Source organism: Nylanderia fulva, unplaced genomic scaffold, assembly GCF_048542155.1.
Source record: "Nylanderia fulva isolate GAGA-0341 unplaced genomic scaffold, ASM4854215v1 Scaffold115, whole genome shotgun sequence".
NCBI classification, from domain to species: domain Eukaryota; kingdom Metazoa; phylum Arthropoda; class Insecta; order Hymenoptera; family Formicidae; genus Nylanderia; species Nylanderia fulva.
The window spans coordinates 67806-89281 of record NW_028189355.1 but is presented as its reverse complement, the minus strand read 5'-3'; the positions used below and the strand labels follow the sequence as shown (position 1 = coordinate 89281).

Here is a 21476-nt window from a genome sequence, read left to right as displayed (position 1 = left end):
CGTTAAAAGAATATACAAAAAATATGGATGTAATAGATGTTTTCGAATTAAGTACACTAGAAACACTACCGGTGGATGCAAAATGCATCGAGTTGCATACACGAAAAGATACGGAGCTACAAAAACTCCTACAAGCGTTACAATCAGGCACTCTGGCACATAGCGCTGACAGATTCAATTTAGAGCAAACGGAATTCTTATTACAAGAAGGTGTAATTTTTCGAGGACATCGGGTCGTAATACCGAAATCTTTGCATAAAAAAATACTAGAAGAATTACATACGGGTCATTTTGGAATAAATAAAATGAAAGATATAGCTAGAAGTTATTGTTGGTGGAAAGGAATTGACAATGATATAAAAGCTCTAGTGGAAAATTGCCAAAATTGTAATACGTTCAAAAACAATCCACAAAAAGTGGAACAACACATTTGGGAGCCATCAGCGGCACCCATGCATCGAGTCCATGCGGACTTTGCAGGTCCTTTCTTAGGACGTTGGTTTTTCATCGTAGTTGACTCATATTCAAAATGGCCCGAAGTAAGAATAGTAAAAAATCTGATGGCGAAAACAGTTATAGAGGAATGCAGGGATATATTTACAAAATACGGCATCCCACAAATTTTTGTAACCGATAACGGTAGAACATTCACATCGACTGAGTTTAAAACATTTTTAAAACAGAATGGAGTGAAATTTAAATTTACGGCACCGTATAACCCAGCCACAAATGGCCAAGCCGAGCGTTTTGTACAGACCTTAAAAAATGCGTTACGACGCATGAAGGCGGACACGACTAATGTACGCGAAAATCTTAGTAAAATGTTACTACAGTACCGTATAGCGCCGCATGCGACGACTAAAAAGTCGCCAGCAGAACTGTTTTTAGGTAGGAAGCTTCGCACAAGACTTGACTTGTTATTTCCTTTACCTGAGAAAGAGGAGACGAGTTCCTCATATTCATGTGTTAATAAAAGCTTTAATTTGGATGAGCGAGTATCGTGTAGGAATTATGTAGGTAAAGATAAATGGAAATTCGGAAGAATTAAAAAGCGTTGCGGAATAGTGCATTACTTAATCACGCTTGACGACGGACGAACCTGGAGAAGGCACGTTAATCAGATGCGATTAATAGGACAGGCAACTCCGAATCAAGAAACAGACTGGGATCACGGTCCCGTGGAGGATTTGATCGTTCGAATAGAAGCGAACGCATCGGAAAATAAAACTACCGATAAAGAGCAACAGAAAGAATCTTCACAGGAGATTCAACAACACCCGCCGGATCGTTCACAGCCCCGGCAGATAGAGATCGTTCCGCAGGAATTGATTAAGCAGCAAAAGAATGTAATCCAAAAAGGAACTATGCGGAAACCACGTGAGCCTGTTATAGGGAGCATTGTACGAAAATCCGATCGAATTGCGGCTAAAGGCACAATCGTCAAAGCAAAGAAATAATTCATGTTATGTTAAAGCGACGTTTTTTTGTTACATGTAAAGAAAGGAATTCGCTTAAGAAAGAAAGGTGTTAGGACCGCGAACAGCTTTAGAATTTCGCGGGGCTTTAATGATTTAGGCCGTTAACTCGCGGCGCTAATATCGAGGGCGGTAAGCGACGGAGACCTGCGTGAAGGAACTGATCCTCACGCTCTCCCTTGTTCGTCTCCGACGGTCGTCGGGTGTAGTTCTCCTTTGTATTTGTACGTATCAATATATATACGTTAATAAAGTATTGGAATAAGCCTAAGCTAGAACTAGAGTTGTTACTAGAAAATACAACAGATTTCATAGGCCAGTTCACGACAGATATACGACACATCTCAGGCCTGGACAACAGCGTAGCTGACGCACTATCACGGATGAACGACATCACGTTGCCTGTCATCATCACGACAGAGGACATAGCGGCGGAACAGCAGACGGACGAGGAGCTTAAAAGCCTCCTCAAAAATCCAGGTGAACTGCAATTAAAACAATTACGATTAGAGGGTACGGAAACCACAGTATATTGCGACGTATCAACGGACAGCATCAGACCTTACATTCCAAAATCCCTAAGAAAGAGGATCTTCGATGTCGTCCATAATACAGCTCACTCCAGCGGCAGGGTGACTAGGAAGAACATAGCGTCCAAATTTGTGTGGCCGGCCATAAACAAGGACATCGGCGAATGGGCTCGTACATGCCTGCAATGTCAAAGGGCCAAAATTAGCAGACATGTTAGAAGAAAGCCGGAACACATTAAAGTACCAGAAGAGAGATTCGCACACATATACTTGGATATCGTAGGACAACTACCACCATCACGAGGTTACCGTTACTGTCTAACGATGATCGACAGGTTTACCAGATGGCCGGAGGCGGTTCCGATTTCAGACATCACCGTGGACACCATTGCAGACGCATTTTTCGGATCCTGGGTAGCACTATTCAGTTCACCAACAGTCATCACAACCAAGGGCGTCCGCAGGGGGGGCAAACCGGGCACTTGCCCCCCCTGGAAAAGCAAATTTTTTCACAAATTTATGTTTTTTGAAGCTTGTTTGAAATTTCTGCTTAACAAATTAAATCATGTATTAATTTGTGAAAAATTATTAAAATTTGTTATAACGATAAAGTTGCCCTTTCATACAGCGAATTTTTCGTTGCGTGAATTTGCACTTTAATTTGTTATTCGCTAGCAGAGTTGCAAGATTCCAACCTGTGAGTCACAGAGTCATGGCGATGGGGGAGCACGCACACAGCGAAGAAGGCATGTCCGTAGATGCCGGAGCGCTCACGGACACGTCTTCTCACTGTGTGCCGTGCTCCCCCACCGCTATGACTCTATGACTCTCGAGTTGGAATCTTGCAACTCTGGTCGCTAGGCGTCGCATGCTTACAGCGCTTTACTCGTATGCAAAGTACAGCCATGAATATTATAAGTAGACAGCTCTAGAAGCTGTTCGTTTACGCAGTGTGAGTTACGTTACGTAGCTCTCCTTTCTCTTACGCTGATTTTTAAGGCCCGCGACTATTTGCGAATATTAAAATTTTATACATTGATTAATTGTTTAATCCTTGAAAATGAATAAAGATATAAGAGATCATTTTTTAAAAAACCCAGACTTGAAAATGATAGTTCTCAAGAAGAATCTTTTCCTTCCACCTCCATGCCATCAGTTAGTGTTTGCTCTTTCAATGATCCTTTCACATCAGTTCGAGATACTCTTACTGCCGATATAATCGTTTCTCAAAATTTTGAAAAATACGACATAGGACATTATATTAATGTAAAATTATCTAACGAGCAGAAATATGACGTAATGACTAATATTTGGGTTCCTTCGGAAAAATATAATTTTAAAAATGAAGGGCAACAGCGAAATTTTCGTGCCGATTGGTTAAAATTATATTCATGGTTAGCATACTCTGAAATTTCTGGAGGTGGTTTGTGCAAATTTTGCGTTATTTTTAAACAAAATGTACATAGAGGTTTTCAAGGTGCTTTTATTATAAAAGCGTTTAACAAATATAAGAAATTCCACGAAGCTGCACATAATCACGAAAAATCACAATGGCATATAAGTGCCGTTGAAGATGGTACGAATTTTCTTCATATTATGCAAAATAAAAAAGTATGCATTATTAATCTAATTTCCGATTCCAGAGCTAAATTAATTGAAATAAATCGAAAGAAACTAGAGCCCATTATATCTATAATTGTCTTTTGTGGTACACATGATCTTCCATTGCGCGGTAAAAAATCGGATGAAGGAAATTTCAGAGATTTGCTGAAGTTTCGAATTGAATCTGGCGATAATATTTTAAAAGAGCACTTGGAAGGGCCAAAGAATGCTCAATACACTTCAGTGAGAATTGAGCATGAGTTAATCAACATTTGCGAAAAAGTTATTACTAAAGATATAGTGAAATTAGCTAATGCATCCGAAGGCTTCTCGATTTTAGCCGATGAAACAACAGATATCGCTGGAGTTGAACAACTTTCATTTGGAATCAGATTTGCTTTTTTTCAGAACGAAAAATTGTCCTTGCATGAAGAATTTTTGGGATATGTTGCATTAAAAAAATTTGACGCTCATTCCATTGCAAATGTGATTTTGGAAAAATGCCAAAAATTAAATTTAAATATGGAAAAATGTGTGGGTCAAGGCTATGATGGGTGTTCAACCATGGCAGGAAAAGAAAATGGAGTAAAAGCCATTATTCAATGCAAGTACCCAAATATTAATTTTATTCATTGTGCCTCACATAGATTAAATTTAGTAATCAATGACTTGAATGCACTACCAGAAATTCGAAACGCAATTGGAATAATCAAAGAAATAATTAAATTTTTCAGGGAGAGTAACATTCGAAGACAGTTAGTTCCTTCAATTCCAATGCTTTGTCAAACACGATGGTGTGAACAACATAAATCTATTCGTAAATTTAAAGAGGGATTTATAAAAATTTTGGACGAACTTGATAAAATTTCGAATAGTACAAGCGATGCTAAAACTAAGTCCTATATGCTCTATTGTGCTGCCACAAAGCCATCGTTTGTGATATGTTTATTTATTATTTCTAAATATTCAACTTTATTGGAATCAATTACACTTAAATTGCAAGATAAAGACATCAATTTAATTGATGCTTAAAATCATATTAAACAATTGGTTACAATATTAGACCACGATCGACAGAGTGATGTCTTTACACATATTTACAAAGAATGTGAGGATTTGTGCACCGAGCTTGATATTCAATTAAAAATACCTCGAACTGCTATTCACCAAACGAAAAGAGCAAATTATAATACAAATGACCCACATACCTATTATAAATTATCAGTATTTTTACCATATATTGACTCAATTAAAACTTCATTAAATACGAGATTTTCAGAAGAAAATATCACCGTTTTTCAGCTTTTTAATATCTACCCACAAGTACTACGTAAAGTTAATGACGATCAATGTAACAATATATTTCAATCTATCGAAAAGACTTACAAATGTAATTTAAACGAAGAAAAACGTGTTTGGTATCAAATAGTAAATTCAAACCCTGATTTATCTACAGCTGAAGATATGATTAAAGCTGCAAAACTTGTACCTAAGATACAAACTTTGCTTCTTAAATCTTTAGCTTTACCGGTAACTACAGCCACCATTGAACGATCCTTCAGTACGTTACGGCGAGTAAAAACTTGGCTACGATCAACCATGTGCCAAGATCGTATCAGCGGTCTTTGCATGCTAAGTGTACACAGAGAACAAATAAAAAAGGAAGGTCAAGAATTTATTAAAAAAATAATAGATGATTTTGCTCTCGATGATAGGAGAATTGCACTTGCATTTCCTAACACAAATGTAACATAAAATTAAAATATAATTTTAAGATCAAAACGTATAATATATAATATATAAAAAAAAATTAAAATTATTAAAAATAATTTAAAAACATTAATACATTTTTGTTAATTTTTAAAATTAAAAATAAACAACAAAATTTAAAAAAAAGTATAAAATATGTATAAATTACTAAAAAAAATTTCAATAAAATTTAAAAAATTAAATAAAAAACAATAAAAAAAAATATATATAATTAAAAAAAAATAAAAAAAGATAACAAATCTTTCTCTGCATACACCTATCTTGTCGCGGTGAGAAAGCTTCTTAACGAAAAGGTGTATATGATTAAAGAAACAAAGAAATGTATAAAATTCTTAAAACTTTGGGATGGAAAAATTGCCCCCTCTTGAAAAAAATTCTGCGGACGCCCTTGATCACAACCGACAGAGGACCACAGTTTGAAGCACGATTGTTTAAGGCGTTAACAAAATTAATTGGTTGCAGGACACAACACACAACCGCGTACCACCCACAGGCAAACGGAACAATCGAACGCTGGCATCGTTCCCTGAAGACCGTAATCAAATGTCACGAGACGACCGACTGGGTAAAAGTTCCTGCCCGTAGTGATGTTGGGATTGCGGAACGCATTAAAAGAAGACATCGGTACATCTGCTGCCGAACTCGTGTACGGGACGCAACTGAGGATACCCGGCGAATATTTCAGCCAGGAGGAGCCATCTCAGGACCCGTTTCCATTCCTGGAAAAATTACGACAGACGATGCGAGAAATACGACCACGACAAACAGCACACCACAACAGACCACGAACATTCACACACAAGACACTGCACACATGCACACATGTCTTTTTACGTGTAGACAGCGTGCGGGGACCATTGGACCAGCCGTACGAGGGCCCTTACGCTGTCATAGAACGAATTAGCTATTTCTTTTAGGATCGACATTAGAGGACAACCAACAGACGTGTCCTGCGTGTCCATCGACTGACTGAAACCAGCGTTCCTGGAGATAACTTCGGACGAACCTCCACTAGCGACGTACGAGAGAATAACCGCCACGAGCACCAACACCATTCCCAAACCAATCCAGGAAGCCGCACAGGGAATTCGTAAAGTACATTTCGCTCCCCGATAAGTCGCTCGGGGGGGGGGGGGGGAGACACAGAAAGTTTTAGCACTACGTATGATTGTTTGTTTAGAAATTGATGTAACCTTCGACATACTTACTTGGCGATGTTATTAATTTTAGTACAGTGTGTTCTGTCAAGGTATGACGACATAAACAAAACTCGATATATATTTTATTATTGTGACATAAGTTAAATCTCTCCGAATCATAATTTGCGCTTACATCTTAAAGACGAAATGCTGTAACTCGTTCTAAGTCTCTAATTTACAGTTCCCGTTCGTTTTAATTAGAGTGTCTGATTGTGTTTATATGTTTTAAAAAGTTTTAATTGTATTTTTGAAAAGGATCACAACCCGCATGGTCAAAACGTCAAAATAAATATATATTAACAACTCTAATTTGAAGCCAGTGTTGTCAGATCAAATCTATAACCTCTATTTGTAGTAACTTTTGTTGTACTTACATACACGCGCGCGCGCGCGCACACACACCCCACATACACACACACACACACACAAAGTACCGAAATGCTATTATTAATTGAACATTTTCTATAATATGTACTTTATAAATTTCTTTTAGATATTGCATTCAAACGACAAGTCTTACGTCAATTAAATATTATTAATTTAAAACAATCGCAAATATGTGAAGATATGCAAATAATTTTAAGAAAAAATGGATCACAAGAGAATGGAATATTAATAAGAGATGATGATGAAAATAGTATTTTTTAAAAATTTGATTTTCCTCTGAAAAGCATTAGCAAATTAAATGCTATAGAAGAGTAAAAAATATTTTTAAATTATTTTTATTTATTTAAATTTTTATTTAAATATTCTTTATATTTTAATAATTTTATTTTCATAATATTTTTCTTCTTTTTCTGTGCTTTGGTTAGAGAACATAAAAGTATAAAAGTATAAAATCCATACAGTTATATAGTTATTTTTTTAATATAATATAAGTTACGTGAGAAAGTTATTAATGCGAATGTTACTATGATTGATTTTAATAAATTATTTTATAATTTCAAGCTCCAAGGTGTTATATTCACAACATCTTACTTTACTCTGTGTGTCTATGTTGTATGCCGTATGCTGTAGAACTTAGCTAGAAATATAAGTATATACAATATAAGAAATATAAGTATATATAAAATACAAATATATCATTTTTCAAGAAAGCGCTGAATAATTTTTATTCTTGAAAGGGGGCAATAGACCAAATAAGTTTGGAAACCTCTGATTTAAAACAATCGCAAATATGTGAAGATATGCAAATAATTTTAAGAAAGATTGGATCACAAGAGAATAGAATATTAATAAGAGATGATGATGGAAATAGTATTTTTAAAAAATTTGATTTTCCTCTGAAAAACATTAGTAAATTAAATGCTATAGAAGAGAAAATTATTTTTAGGTTATTTTTATTTATTTAAATTTTTATTTTAATATTCTTCATTATTTTAATAATTTTATTTAAATAATATTTTTCTTCTTTTTCTGTGCTTTGGTTGAAGAACATAAAAGTATAAAAGTATAAAATCCATACATTTATATAGTTATTTTTTTAGTATAATATAAGTTACGTGAGAAAGTTATTAATGCGAATGTTACTATAATTGATTTTAATAAATTATTTTATAATTTCAAGCTCCAAAGTGTTTTATTCACAACATCTTTCTTTACTCTGTGTGTTTATGTTGTATGCTGTAAAACTTAGCTAGAAATATAAGTATATACAATATAAGAAATATAAGTATATAAAAAATAGAAATTTATCATTTTTCATGGGGGCGCTGAATAATTTTTATTCTTGAAAGGGGGCAATAGACCAAATAAGTTTGGAGACATTTGATTTAAAACAATCGCAAATATGTAAAGATATGCAAATAATTTTAAGAAAGATTGGATCACAAGAGGATAGAATATTAATAAGAGATGATGATGGAAATAGTATTTTTAAAAAATTTGATTTTTCCTCTGAAAAATATTAGTAAATTAAATGCTATAGAAGAGAAAATTATTTTTAGGTTATTTTTATTTATTTAAATTTTTATTTTAATATTCTTCATTATTTTAATAATTTTATTTAAATAATATTTTTCTTCTTTTTCTGTGCTTTGGTTGAAGAACATAAAAGTATAAAAGTATAAAATCCATACAGTTATATAGTTATTTCTTTAATATAATATAAGTTACGTGAGAAAGTTATTAATGCGAATGTTACTATGATTGATTTTAATAAATTATTTTATAATTTCAAGCTCCAAGGTGTTTTATTCACAACATTTTTCTTTACTCTGTGTGTCTATGTCGTATGCTGTAGAACTTAGCTAGAAATATAAGTATATACAATATAAGAAATATAAGTATATAAAAAATACAAATTTATCATTTTTCATAGGGGCGCTAAATAATTTTTATTCTTGAAAGGGGGCAATAGACCAATTAAGTTTGGAAACCTCTGATTTAAAACAATCGCAAATATGTAAAGATATGCAAATAATTTTAAGAAAGATTGGATCACAAGAGGATAGAATATTAATAAGAGATGATGATGGAAATAGTATTTTTAAATAATTTGATTTTCCTCTGAAAAACATTAGGAAATTAAATGCTATAGAAGAGAAAATTATTTTTAGGTTATTTTTATTTATTTAAATTTTTATTTTAATATTCTTCATTATTTTAATAATTTTATTTAAATAATATTTTTCTTCTTTTTCTGTGCTTTGGTTGAGGAACATAAAAGTATAAAAGTATAAAATCCATACAGTTATATAGTTATTTTTTTAGTATAATATAAGTTACGTGAGAAAGTTATTAATGCGAATGTTACTATGATTGATTTTAATAAATTATTTTATAATTTCAAGCTCCAAGGTGTTTTATTCACAACATTTTTCTTTACTCTGTGTGTCTATGTCGTATGCTGTAGAACTTAGCTAGAAATATAAGTATATACAATATAAGAAATATAAGTATATAAAAAATACAAATATATCATTTTTCATAGGGGCGCTAAATAATTTTTATTCTTGAAAGGGGGCAATAGACCAATTAAGTTTGGAAACCTCTGATTTAAAACAATCGCAAATATGTAAAAATATGCAAATAATTTTAAGAAAGATTGGATCACAAGAGGATAGAATATTAATAAGAGATGATGATGGAAATAGTATTTATAAAAAATTTGATTTTCCTCTGAAAAATATTAGTAAATTAAATGCTATAGAAGAGAAAATTATTTTTAGGTTATTTTTATTTATTTAAATTTTTATTTTAATATTCTTCATTATTTTAATAATTTTATTTAAATAATATTTTTCTTCTTTTTCTGTGCTTTGGTTGAAGAACATAAAAGTATAAAAGTATAAAATCCATACAGTTAAATAGTTATTTCTTTAATATAATATAAGTTACGTGAGAAAGTTATTAATGCGATTGTTACTATGATTGATTTTAATAAATTACTTTATAATTTCATGCTCCAAGGTGTTTTATTCACAACATCTTTACTCTTTGTGTCTATGTTGTATGCTGTAGAACTTAGCTAGAAGTATAAGTATATACAATATAAGAAATATAAGTATATAAAAGATACAAATATATCATTTTTCATGGGGGCGCTGAATAATTTTCATTCTTGAAAGGGGCAATAGACCAAATAAGTTTGGAAACCTCTGATTTAAAACAATCACAAATATGTGAAGATATGCTAATAATTTTAAGAAAGATTGGATCACAAGAGAATAGAATATTAATAAGAGATGATGATGAAAATATTATTTTTACAAAATTTGATTTTCCTCTGAAAAACATTAACAAATTAAATGCTATAGAAGAGTAAAATTTATTTTTAAGTTATTTTTATTTATTTAAATTTTTATTTTAATATTCTTCATTATTTTAATAATTTTATTTTAATAATATTTTTCTTCTATTTTTGTGCTTTGGTTAGAGAACATAAAAGTATAAAAGTATAAAATCCATACAGTTATATAGTTATTTTTTTAATATAATATAAGTTACATGAGAAAGTTATTAATGCGAATGTTACTATGATTGATTTTAATAAATTATTTTATAATTTCAAGCTCCAAGGTGTTTTATTCACAACATCTTTCTTTACTCTGTGTGTATATGTCGTATGCTGTAGAACTTAGCTAGAAATATAAGTATATACAATATAAGAAATATAAGTATATAAAAAATGCAAATTTATCATTCTTCATAGGGGGCGCTGAATAATTTTTATTCTTGAAAGGGGACCAATAGACCAATAAGTTTGGAAACCTTCTGATTTAAAACAATCAGCAAATATGTGAAGATATGCTAATAATTTTAAGAAAGATTGGATCACAAGAGGATAGAATATTAATAAAAGATGATGATGAAAATAGTATTTTTAAATAATTTGATTTTCCTCTTAAAAACATTAGCAAATTAAATGCTATAGAAGAGTAAAAATTATTTTTAGGTTATTTTTATTTATTTAAATTTTTATTTTAATATTCTTCATTATTTTAATAATTTTATTTTAATATTTTTCTTGTTTTTCTGTGCTTTGGTTAGAGAGCATAAAAGTATAAAAGTATAAAATCCATACAGTTATATAGTTATTTTTTTAGTATAATATAAGTTACGTGAGAAAGTTATTAATGCGAATGTTACTATGATTGATTTTAATAAATTATTTCATAATTTCAAGCTCCAAGGTGTTTTATTCACAACATCTTTACTCTTTGTGTCTATGTTGTATGCTGTAGAACTTAGCTAGAAGTATAAGTATATACAATATAAGAAATATAAGTATATAAAAGATACAAATATATCATTTTTCATGGGGGCGCTGAATAATTTTCATTCTTGAAAGGGGCAATAGACCAATTAAGTTTGGAAACCTCTGATTTAAAACAATCGCAAATATGTAAAAATATGCAAATAATTTTAAGAAAGATTGGATCACAAGAGGATAGAATATTAATAAGAGATGATGATGGAAATAGTATTTATAAAAAATTTGATTTTCCTCTGAAAAATATTAGTAAATTAAATGCTATAGAAGAGAAAATTATTTTTAGGTTATTTTTATTTATTTAAATTTTTATTTTAATATTCTTCATTATTTTAATAATTTTATTTTAATAATATTTTTCTTCTATTTTTGTGCTTTGGTTAGAGAACATAAAAGTATAAAAGTATAAAATCCATACAGTTATATAGTTATTTTTTTAATATAATATAAGTTACATGAGAAAGTTATTAATGCGAATGTTACTATGATTGATTTTAATAAATTATTTTATAATTTCAAGCTCCAAGGTGTTTTATTCACAACATCTTTCTTTACTTTGTGTGTATATGTTGTATGCTGTAGAACTTAGCTAGAAATATAAGTATATACAATAAAAGAAATATAAGTATATAAAAAATGCAAATTTATCATTCTTCAGGGGGGCGCTGAATAATTTTTATTCTTGAAAGGGACCAATAGACCAAATAAGTTTGGAAACTTCTGATTTAAAACAATCACAAATATGTGAAGATATGCTAATAATTTTAAGAAAGATTGGATCACAAGAGGATAGAATATTAATAAAAGATGATGATAAAAATAGTATTTTTAAATAATTTGATTTTCCTCTGAAAAACATTAGCAAATTAAATGCTATAGAAGAGTAAAAATTATTTTTAGGTTATTTTTATTTATTTAAATTTTTATTTTAATATTCTTCATTATTTTAATAATTTTATTTTAATATTTTTCTTGTTTTTCTGTGCTTTGGTTAGAGAGCATAAAAGTATAAAAGTATAAAATCCATACAGTTATATAGTTATTTTTTTAGTATAATATAAGTTACGTGAGAAAGTTATTAATGCGAATGTTACTATGATTGATTTTAATAAATTATTTCATAATTTCAAGCTCCAAGGTGTTTTATTCACAACATCTTTACTCTTTGTGTCTATGTTGTATGCTGTAGAACTTAGCTAGAAATATAAGTATATACAATATAAGAAATATAAGTATATATAAAATACAAATTTATCATTTTTTAGGGGGGCGCTGAATAATTTTTATTCTTGAAAGCAAGCAATAGACCAAATAAGTTTGGAAACCTCTGATTTAAAACAATCGCAAATATGTGAAGATATGCAAATAATTTTAAGAAAGATTGGATCACAAGAGGATAGAATATTAATATGAGATGATGATGAAAATATTATTTTTAAAAAATTTGATTTTTCTCTGAAAAACATTAGCGAATTAAATGCTATAGAAGAGTATTTGACGGACGAAAACAATACTAATATACTTGTAAATAGAATGTATATAAAAAAAATAAAATTTTTCTAAATATTTTTATAAATATATTATTTTACATTAATACGTGATCGAATTATCAAAAATTGGTGGAGCTACGTATAAACATATTATTAAAAGAATAATGATATAATTATTTCATAAAGTGGCAGAACAATATAGTTGGATAGGATTTGAAGGAAAAAATAAATTTTTTTTACTACGTATTTCTGCTGCTATAATAAGTGAGTAATAATTTAATTTGTACATATTATATTATAATATACACATGCATATATACATATATGTAAAACTATATCATAAAATTTATTTTACAGAAGCAGTGCAAAAAACACACAATACAATAACATTAAACGAAATTGAAACAGTTATGAAGGCATGGCTTGTAAAAGCAAAATTTAGAAATGCTAAACAGGCAAGAAGACAATAAGCGCTATATATTAAGAATGCAATGTGGAATTTTTTTATAACAGTATTATAACACTGTTATTATAATAATTATTATTATAACATTAGTATTTATTATAGCATTATTATAATAGAGTATTATGAAACATTTATCTAAGTGCAATACTTATAGGTATTTTATTATACAATTTTTTTTATTGCACAAATTTTTTTTATTGTATGAATTTTTTTTAATAACATGTTTAACACGTATGTATACATGAAATAAATACTAACATGTATATGAAATAAATACTAATATATAGATATAAAGAAAAGTTGAAATTTATATTACGCATACAAGTTTTTATTATTACACATCATCGATTAATCAGATTAGATACAAATACATATGTTGACAGAAAGGAAATAAAAATGAGAACACAAAATATGTTTTATTATATATAATAAAAATAATATAATTGTAATAGAGAGTTACATATAATCATATATATATTTATATGTATTTGATAAATTATTTTCTTTCAAATATATATATTTATTGTATATATAAATTATATCACAATTATATTTTTATTATATATGATCAAACCTATTCTGTTGCTCTCATTTTTATTTCCTTTCTATCAACATATATATGTATTTGCATAAAAATTTAGAATATTAGTTCTGAAATATTTCATAAATATTCATTTAGATTGTCCTAAATACTTCCTTTGAATATTCTTTGAATATGATAAAGAATATTTGTTTAACTTTATCTAGAATATTTAAATTGGTCTCATTTCAACGTTCTGTGTACATTTATAAAACATATTCTTGTACATTGAAAGAATATTTTAATATTCTCGACAAATATTTATAGAATGTTTATAGAAAGTGTTTGTGTTATCTGGGCGACTGTTCTTCAAAAGTGCAAATTAAAGATGATTTTGGTAAAAAAAAATTTGTTATAGGAAAATTTAGTGCAGATGTATTAAAATCAAAATTTGAAAGTCTACATGACATTTTTAGAAAAATTATTCAATCTGAACATCATACAAGTGGATCTGCTCGAAAAGACAATATGAAAAAATGGTCTCAGAAGATGTTTTATAAATGTACACAGAACGTTATGAATCCATGCAATATCTGCGTGATTCCTGTTTATATAAAAAGTAAGTTTTTATTTTAAGAATATAAATATGATGTTTTTTAAATCGGCCAACAGAGCCAAAGCACAAAAATCTAATTATTCGGAACTGTATCTCTTGATTTGAGATCACTAAGTTCCATATATAAATTAATCTCAAAACTTACGTATGGAGAAATAGGCGCGAAAAATATAAGTCCGAAAAGTCGCTGAAGCCAGAATCGAACCCGCGTCTTTCACTTTCCGCGCTATTCAGACCCTTTCGATCCTATATTTTTCATTTGCCTTTTAGTAGATGTTAGTAAATAACCGATTTAAAAAACATCATATTTATATTCTTGATATTGAGAGCCGATAAAAATATTTCTTTCTGATTTTATTTTAATTTTGTTGATAATAATAATAATTAATAATAATAATTTTTTAAATGTACATTATATTAGTTTATATAATTTATAATACTGTATCAAACTTAGAAAATGAAGGAAAAGAGAGAGAATCATGCGCTTCTAATTTCTCAATGAATATGAATGATGATTCATCTATTATTCAAACAGATATTGTTAATAAAATTATTAGAGAACTAATGTGTGTGTGTGTGTAATAATAATTACAGAATAAAATTAATGTAATGATTTCAGATTCTTCTAGAAAAAAGAAGAAAACGAAATAATAGTTACGATACAACCAGTGCTATTAATAGAATTGCTGAAGCATTTTTCAGCCTAATACCTTAACATTGCCTCCTCCTCCAGAATTGGATGATGTAGACTCATTTTTAATAGCAATAGGACATAATTTAAGAAAACTACCAACACTTTCAAGACTTGAAGTAATACAACAATTCTTAAAAATAACTTATGATGCAATATCAAAACTTTAAACTTACTTTAAATTTAACTACTACTAATTAATATATTACTATTTTTAAATTTTACAACTATTAATTTTAAATCATTATTAGTCTCGTTATTGTTTATTTAGTAAAAAATGTTTTGTTGAGAAGAAATACAATTTTATTTTTTTGTTATATTTATAAACTTATAAGATATTTTGTTAATTCATTTTTTGATTTTGTTAAATCTCGGTTTGGTTTCGAAAATGTTAAATTACTTAAACTCTGGATCAAATTTCGTAAAATAATAATTATTAACAAATTAAGAATTAATTTTTTGCATAATTGTATTAAATATAATGTCACTCGCATATAGAAGGGCGTTATATGAAAATATGGAGATAAGTTGGGTACAATATAAGTAGGAAAGAAACTCGGTAGTCAGACTAATTAGGAATCAGAAAAAAAAATATTATAAAAGCATGATAGATCGTATTAAACGGGACACAGAAAGAATGTGGAAAACATTGAAAGAAATAATTAGAGGTAATTTAATGCGTCCTAGTGAGATAGTTAAAATAGAGTTTGAAACAATTGATATAAAAGAAAGTAGGTTACCTGAGAAATTTAATATATATTATGTGCAAGGTATCGAGGACATTGTGAAGTCTATAAGGGTGGATAAAAATAGTGACGATAGATTGGGAAATGAACTTATAGAGGAGAATGAGCGACATCTAAAGAATTTTGAGGAAGTTGGTATTGAGGAATTGGAAAAAATAGTTACGAGACTACCAAAAAGAAAAGGTACAGAAAAAGGGATAACAAGCAAAACACTAAAGATATTATTCCTGGTAATAAAAGAAGAGCTTAGAGTTGTAATAAATAAATACCTCAAGTTAGGATACTGTCTGAATAGCTGAAAAACATCTATGATTATACCTATACCAAAGATGAATAAGCCAAAAAAGGCAGTGAATATAGGTCAATCAATATTTTGCCAACAATAGAAAAAGTTTTAGAGTTAGTGGTAAAGAAACAAATTGAAGCTTATGTGGAGGCTAATAATTTCATAACAGAGCACCAATCAAGATTCAGAAAGCATCACTCATGTGAGGCAGCAATACAAATCATCATGGATGAATGGAAAATCTTAATTAGTGAAGGTAGAATTGTAGGGGTAATATTTGTGGATCTCAAACAAGCGTTTGAGACTATAGACAGAGACAGATTGCTAACTAGATTGGAAACTAAAGAATATAAAATATATAAAAATGTTTAAGAAAAATAGATCAATTTACGAGGATGTAGTAAGTAAAGTCTTAAATAGAGGTTCTATAAATAACGTTGCAAAAATTTTTGGCATCGATTATAGTACCCTATGGGAAGAAACACAGAAGGCCCGTTCTGTTGAGCTTCGTAGACAGAGACAGATTGCTAAAGAAAATGAATCAGTATGGTCTAAAAAATATAGTATAGAATGGTTTAAATCATATTTGAAGAATAGAACGCAACATGTCTGTTTCAATGGTGAATGGTCTGACATGATCGTAACAGAGTATGGTATACCGCAGGGATCAATACTGGGTTCATTGCTATTCAATATATATATATATATATATATATTAACGATATTGTAAATGTGGGTGGAGATGAATGCAGTATTAAAATGTATGCGGACGACATTTTAATATATGTAGATGGAGCAAGCAGCAAAGAATTAGAGAGGAAATTGAATGAAGCGTTTGCAATCGTCGAAAAATGGATGAATGTTAAGAAAAATTAAAAATGAATGCGGAAAAAACAATATTTATGATAGTTAGAAATGTAAGAAAAGAACTAAAGGGAAATATTAAATTGAGATGCATAGATGGAATAAAAATTGAACAAGTAAAAAAAATGAAGTATTTAGAAATAATTATAGATAATAGATAATAAATTAGGATTTAAAGAACATGGTGATTTCTTAGTTAAAAAGAAAGGTAAAAAAGTAAGTTTTTTAAATAGAATAGATTACTCGATGTCAATATATAGATGTATAAGACAATTATTGCTCCACATTCGAATACTGTTCAACTTTAATAATAGCTATGGGCAACGCAAATGAAACGCTTACAAATACTACAAAATAGAGCGATGGGAATTATTTTGCAATGTAGCAGAAATACTCCCGTAGGATATACTGCAAGCACTAAGGTTTATGTCTATTAAGGAAAGGGTTCATTTAAATTTTTGTAAATTTATTTTCAAAATTATTAATAATATTATGCCTAATCAGATGCAAAGTAGGCTGACAATAGTGGGTGAAGACAATATAAGACAGACGAGACAAGCTGCAAACAGAGCGATACAATTTCGTAAAACAAGAAGCGCGCAGAGAAGTGTCTTCTACGATGGAATAAATGTATATAACAAATTTTGCTTGAAGAAATAAAACAATGTGAGAGAATTGAACAATTTAATAGGTTATTAAAAGAATTCATCATAAGGTACACTATTAGATAGTGAGATATCTTTGTTGAAAGACTGTAGAAAAACTATATACAGTGATATTGCGATAAGGTGATAATAAATGAAAATGACTATTTTATTTTATTATAGTATGTACAATATATGTATTACAAATAGCAAAGCTAATAAAGATCAAATCAATCTCCTCTTCCTCTCTCTCTCACTCTTTCTTGTTCTATTTTCTTTCATAATTAATTATATTTATATTATCATCTCTTTTTAGCAATATACATAAAATTAATTATACATATGTAGCTGTGTTATAATTTATAATAATATTTATATATTTAATTAAATATTAAAATTTATTCTGCATGAAACTTTCATTATTGCTTACCTATCTTAGAGTATTTAATTATGTGCAATTATAGCAGTAACATAATTTTCTTTCAATGTGATACAATCGATATAAGCAATTAAAATAGCATTAAGTTAGAAAGTTTAATTAAATATACCCTAGTAGCACAACTCATTAGTCATACATTGACCAAATAAATATTAGCAAAATTGGGAATTTCTTGGTCCAATATTTCCCAATGCAAAGGTAATATTGGTTATATATATATATATATATATATATATATATATATATATATTAATAACATGCTATATACTGCCAATACTGCTGTGCCCATGATGACTCCAAAATTGGTTATGAAATAAATGTACATGTATTGCCAATATTGCTGTGTCCATGATGACTCCAACATTGATAATGAAATAAATGTACATGCATTGCCAATATTGCTGTGTCCATGATGACTTCAATATTGGTAATGAAATAAATGTACATGCATTGATAATATGTATTACCCATGGCTTAAATATTGGTAATAAACTAAATGAAAATATGTTGCCAATATTGCAATGCAATATTTGTAATCGTTAGTTTCTTAATTTACTGCTATGTGACGCGTAACAAGATATCTATTTCGTATTCAAGTTTAATCATAAGAATTATATAAAGCGTTAGCCAAAGTGGCTATATTATTCATTAATCTGCGTGGTCTATTCTTTAGGAGTAAATTTTGGAATACGGTCTTTATAGTTATTGAACTGGTTACACCAGTTCTAAGTTATCTTTTTTTGTTAGTCTAAATTTAGAATACAATATTGTTTTAATATAAGAAATTAATATATAGGCAACAAAAAAATTGCACATTTACTGCTTGCTATATAATATCGTTTAAAAATAAAATTAATTTATTGATCTAATATTAGTATACAATATTAGCTAAAAAAGAAAGAGCGTACACTTTACAATATTGGACCAATATAGAAATTTAATTAGTTCAAATCCAATATTAAAAATTGGATATTTATTATTTGTCAATATTGTTTAAAAATGAAAATAATTTATTGGTCCAATATTAGAATACAATATTACCTAAAAAGAAAGAGCGGACACCTTACAATATTAGACCAATATAGAAAATTAGTTTATACCCAATAATAAAATTAAAATTGATTATTTATTGCTTGCCAATTTTGCCCCAATGCGATTGTGCTACTAGGGTATAGTGTATCAAAAAAACATGATAACGTGATCCCTGAAAAGGCTAGATAATTATTAAATCAGGATTTTAAAATTAAAAGATAAAGATAGATATATCACGGATGAAAAAAGCAGGTTTCAAGTAATGATTCATAATGTATATTTAACGCGCGTAATATGTCGTGACTATATATCAAGTCTTCTAAGAAGTTTATAAATTTATAATTATTTTAAGGCAATTTCATTGAAATTTTGAGAACATCTTTTACATTTAAATTTATATTTTTTACGTAAGAGTTATATTGCATTATCAATTATATTGCATATTATGTTGCATATTATATTGCATAAATATTGCAATTATTTATTATTCCACTGTTAATGTATGTAGAACAATAAAATATAAATATTCATAAATAAATTATTAAAATATTATTAACTGATTTAGAATTTAACGGTATAAATATAATTATCGAGGAAATTAATGATAAGATTTATTTAGATGATTTCAGTTTTTCGTAGATTAACTTTTATCGCTTAAATTTTAAATCGTCAAGCATATTCTTCTCTTTTTAATTATATATTTATTACTTTATCACTGTTTATTTTTTAGCAAATACAGATTTTGTATATTATATTTAAGTTTCCTATAAATCTTTTTATAATTTAACGTTCGCTGTTAATGTTAAAAAAATAAACAATTTTTTTTAATCGTTCGATTACATTTTAGTATTCGTTTTGCAGGCAATACCATGGGTGGAATTTTTTTACAACGGAATATGTAGAAAATTCTTTAGATTAATAAACCACATATCAGTAAAGCCGACAATGTGGCTTTACATGATAACAGCGTTTATTGCTTATAGAAAATGACCAAAAAATTACTGATATACAGTAATTTTTGATCATTAAATTATTGATATATGTACAGTAATTTAAGTACTCGAAATAAGTAATTAAGCACTAACTCACTAGTATTAAATTTCCATAAGGGATGTTCATATTCGGTGGTCGAACAAGACATTTTTAGGCATAAAACGTATCAGATCGATCACGAATATTTAGACAAATCTGCCTCAAGTTACACGATGACAATAATAAAATGATAAAGTGCAGATAAAAATTACTATCCACTTTTTTAAAAGAGAGGAAGCGGAAAAAGGAGAGAAAATGCCGTTATTAAAGTATCGAAATAATAGTTTAATAACAGCGTGAAATCGAATTCGAATTTGATTATAAATTTCGCATACAAATATTCAATTTGACAAGTACGTTGATAACTTGTACGAAAAGTATTTATGTATACATATGTATGTACATATATGATTATCTTATATAATCTGCGACAATATAATCAAGCATTATAGTTGCAGGAGTGCAACTATAATGTAAGAAATAAATGCTTATTAATGGAAAATAAGCAGCAGATAAGGAATTGTTATCAAGATAATTATCAAGTTAAATATTTGCGTGTTTCAGTAAATAAAATTAATATATTCTCTCGCGCCACACATCATCCTTTCGCATTTACATTCTTTATAGCTTCACCAAAACTTATTCATTAGAAGCTTATTCATTAATAAATTAAATAAAGCATAAAAAATGCATAACAAAGCGAATTAACATCTTCTTACTGAACTGAATGAGCAAGCAATATTTTTTTTTACTCGTATTTTTTGAAATTTCTCCTTTCACGTCGCGAACTAAAATTGTATTGATTCTTTCATACTCAGAATAGAATTTTTATTAGCCAATAGATTGTTTGTCATTTTTCAATTATGGTCTAAAAGAAAATATCTTGCAGATAATAGTCGGATTTTCATCGATGGAATGATATTGCTGGACGTGTAATGTTTTATTTTTTTAATCATCTTGGCGCGGACGTAAATTGATGCTCGTCCTCGACATAATAGACTTTATCTATTTCTTCATGGTCCTGATCAATTGGATGATGGAGGCTTGGAAATTTGCTTCGTGTACACATTGGACGAATTTTTCGTGCAACATAGAATCCTGAAGATGATGATTCTGAATGTCATTTATCTCAGCACAAAACCATCCGATGAGTGAGATCCACAATTAGGTTTTGAAAAAATTGTCCATTCGAAGAAAGTGATTATGTCCACTTTCTTCAAAAAAATTTGCGAATAACGCAAATTTTTAAGATTTTCTGGATTCTTGCGTTATTTAATTTAGATAAGATGAGCTGTATATTTATTATCAAATTTTTTTGCTTCATCTTAATTGTAAATGTAGACAAAATATATTAAATTCT

General features: G+C 28.7%; 1 protein-coding gene across 1 annotated transcript in view; it reads right to left on the bottom strand.

Annotated features, from left to right (window-relative positions):
- Positions 1-21476, bottom strand: part of LOC146724812 (uncharacterized) — a 62816-nt gene that overhangs the window by 4374 nt on the left and 36966 nt on the right. The window contains exons 4-5 of the mRNA XM_085489317.1: positions 2042-2185; positions 1851-1960 (exon numbers count right to left, since the gene is read on the bottom strand). Coding sequence (XP_085345443.1) covers positions 2112-2185 — 74 coding nt within the window. The 3' untranslated portion in view covers positions 1851-1960; positions 2042-2111. The remainder of the gene's footprint in view (positions 1-1850; positions 1961-2041; positions 2186-21476) is intronic.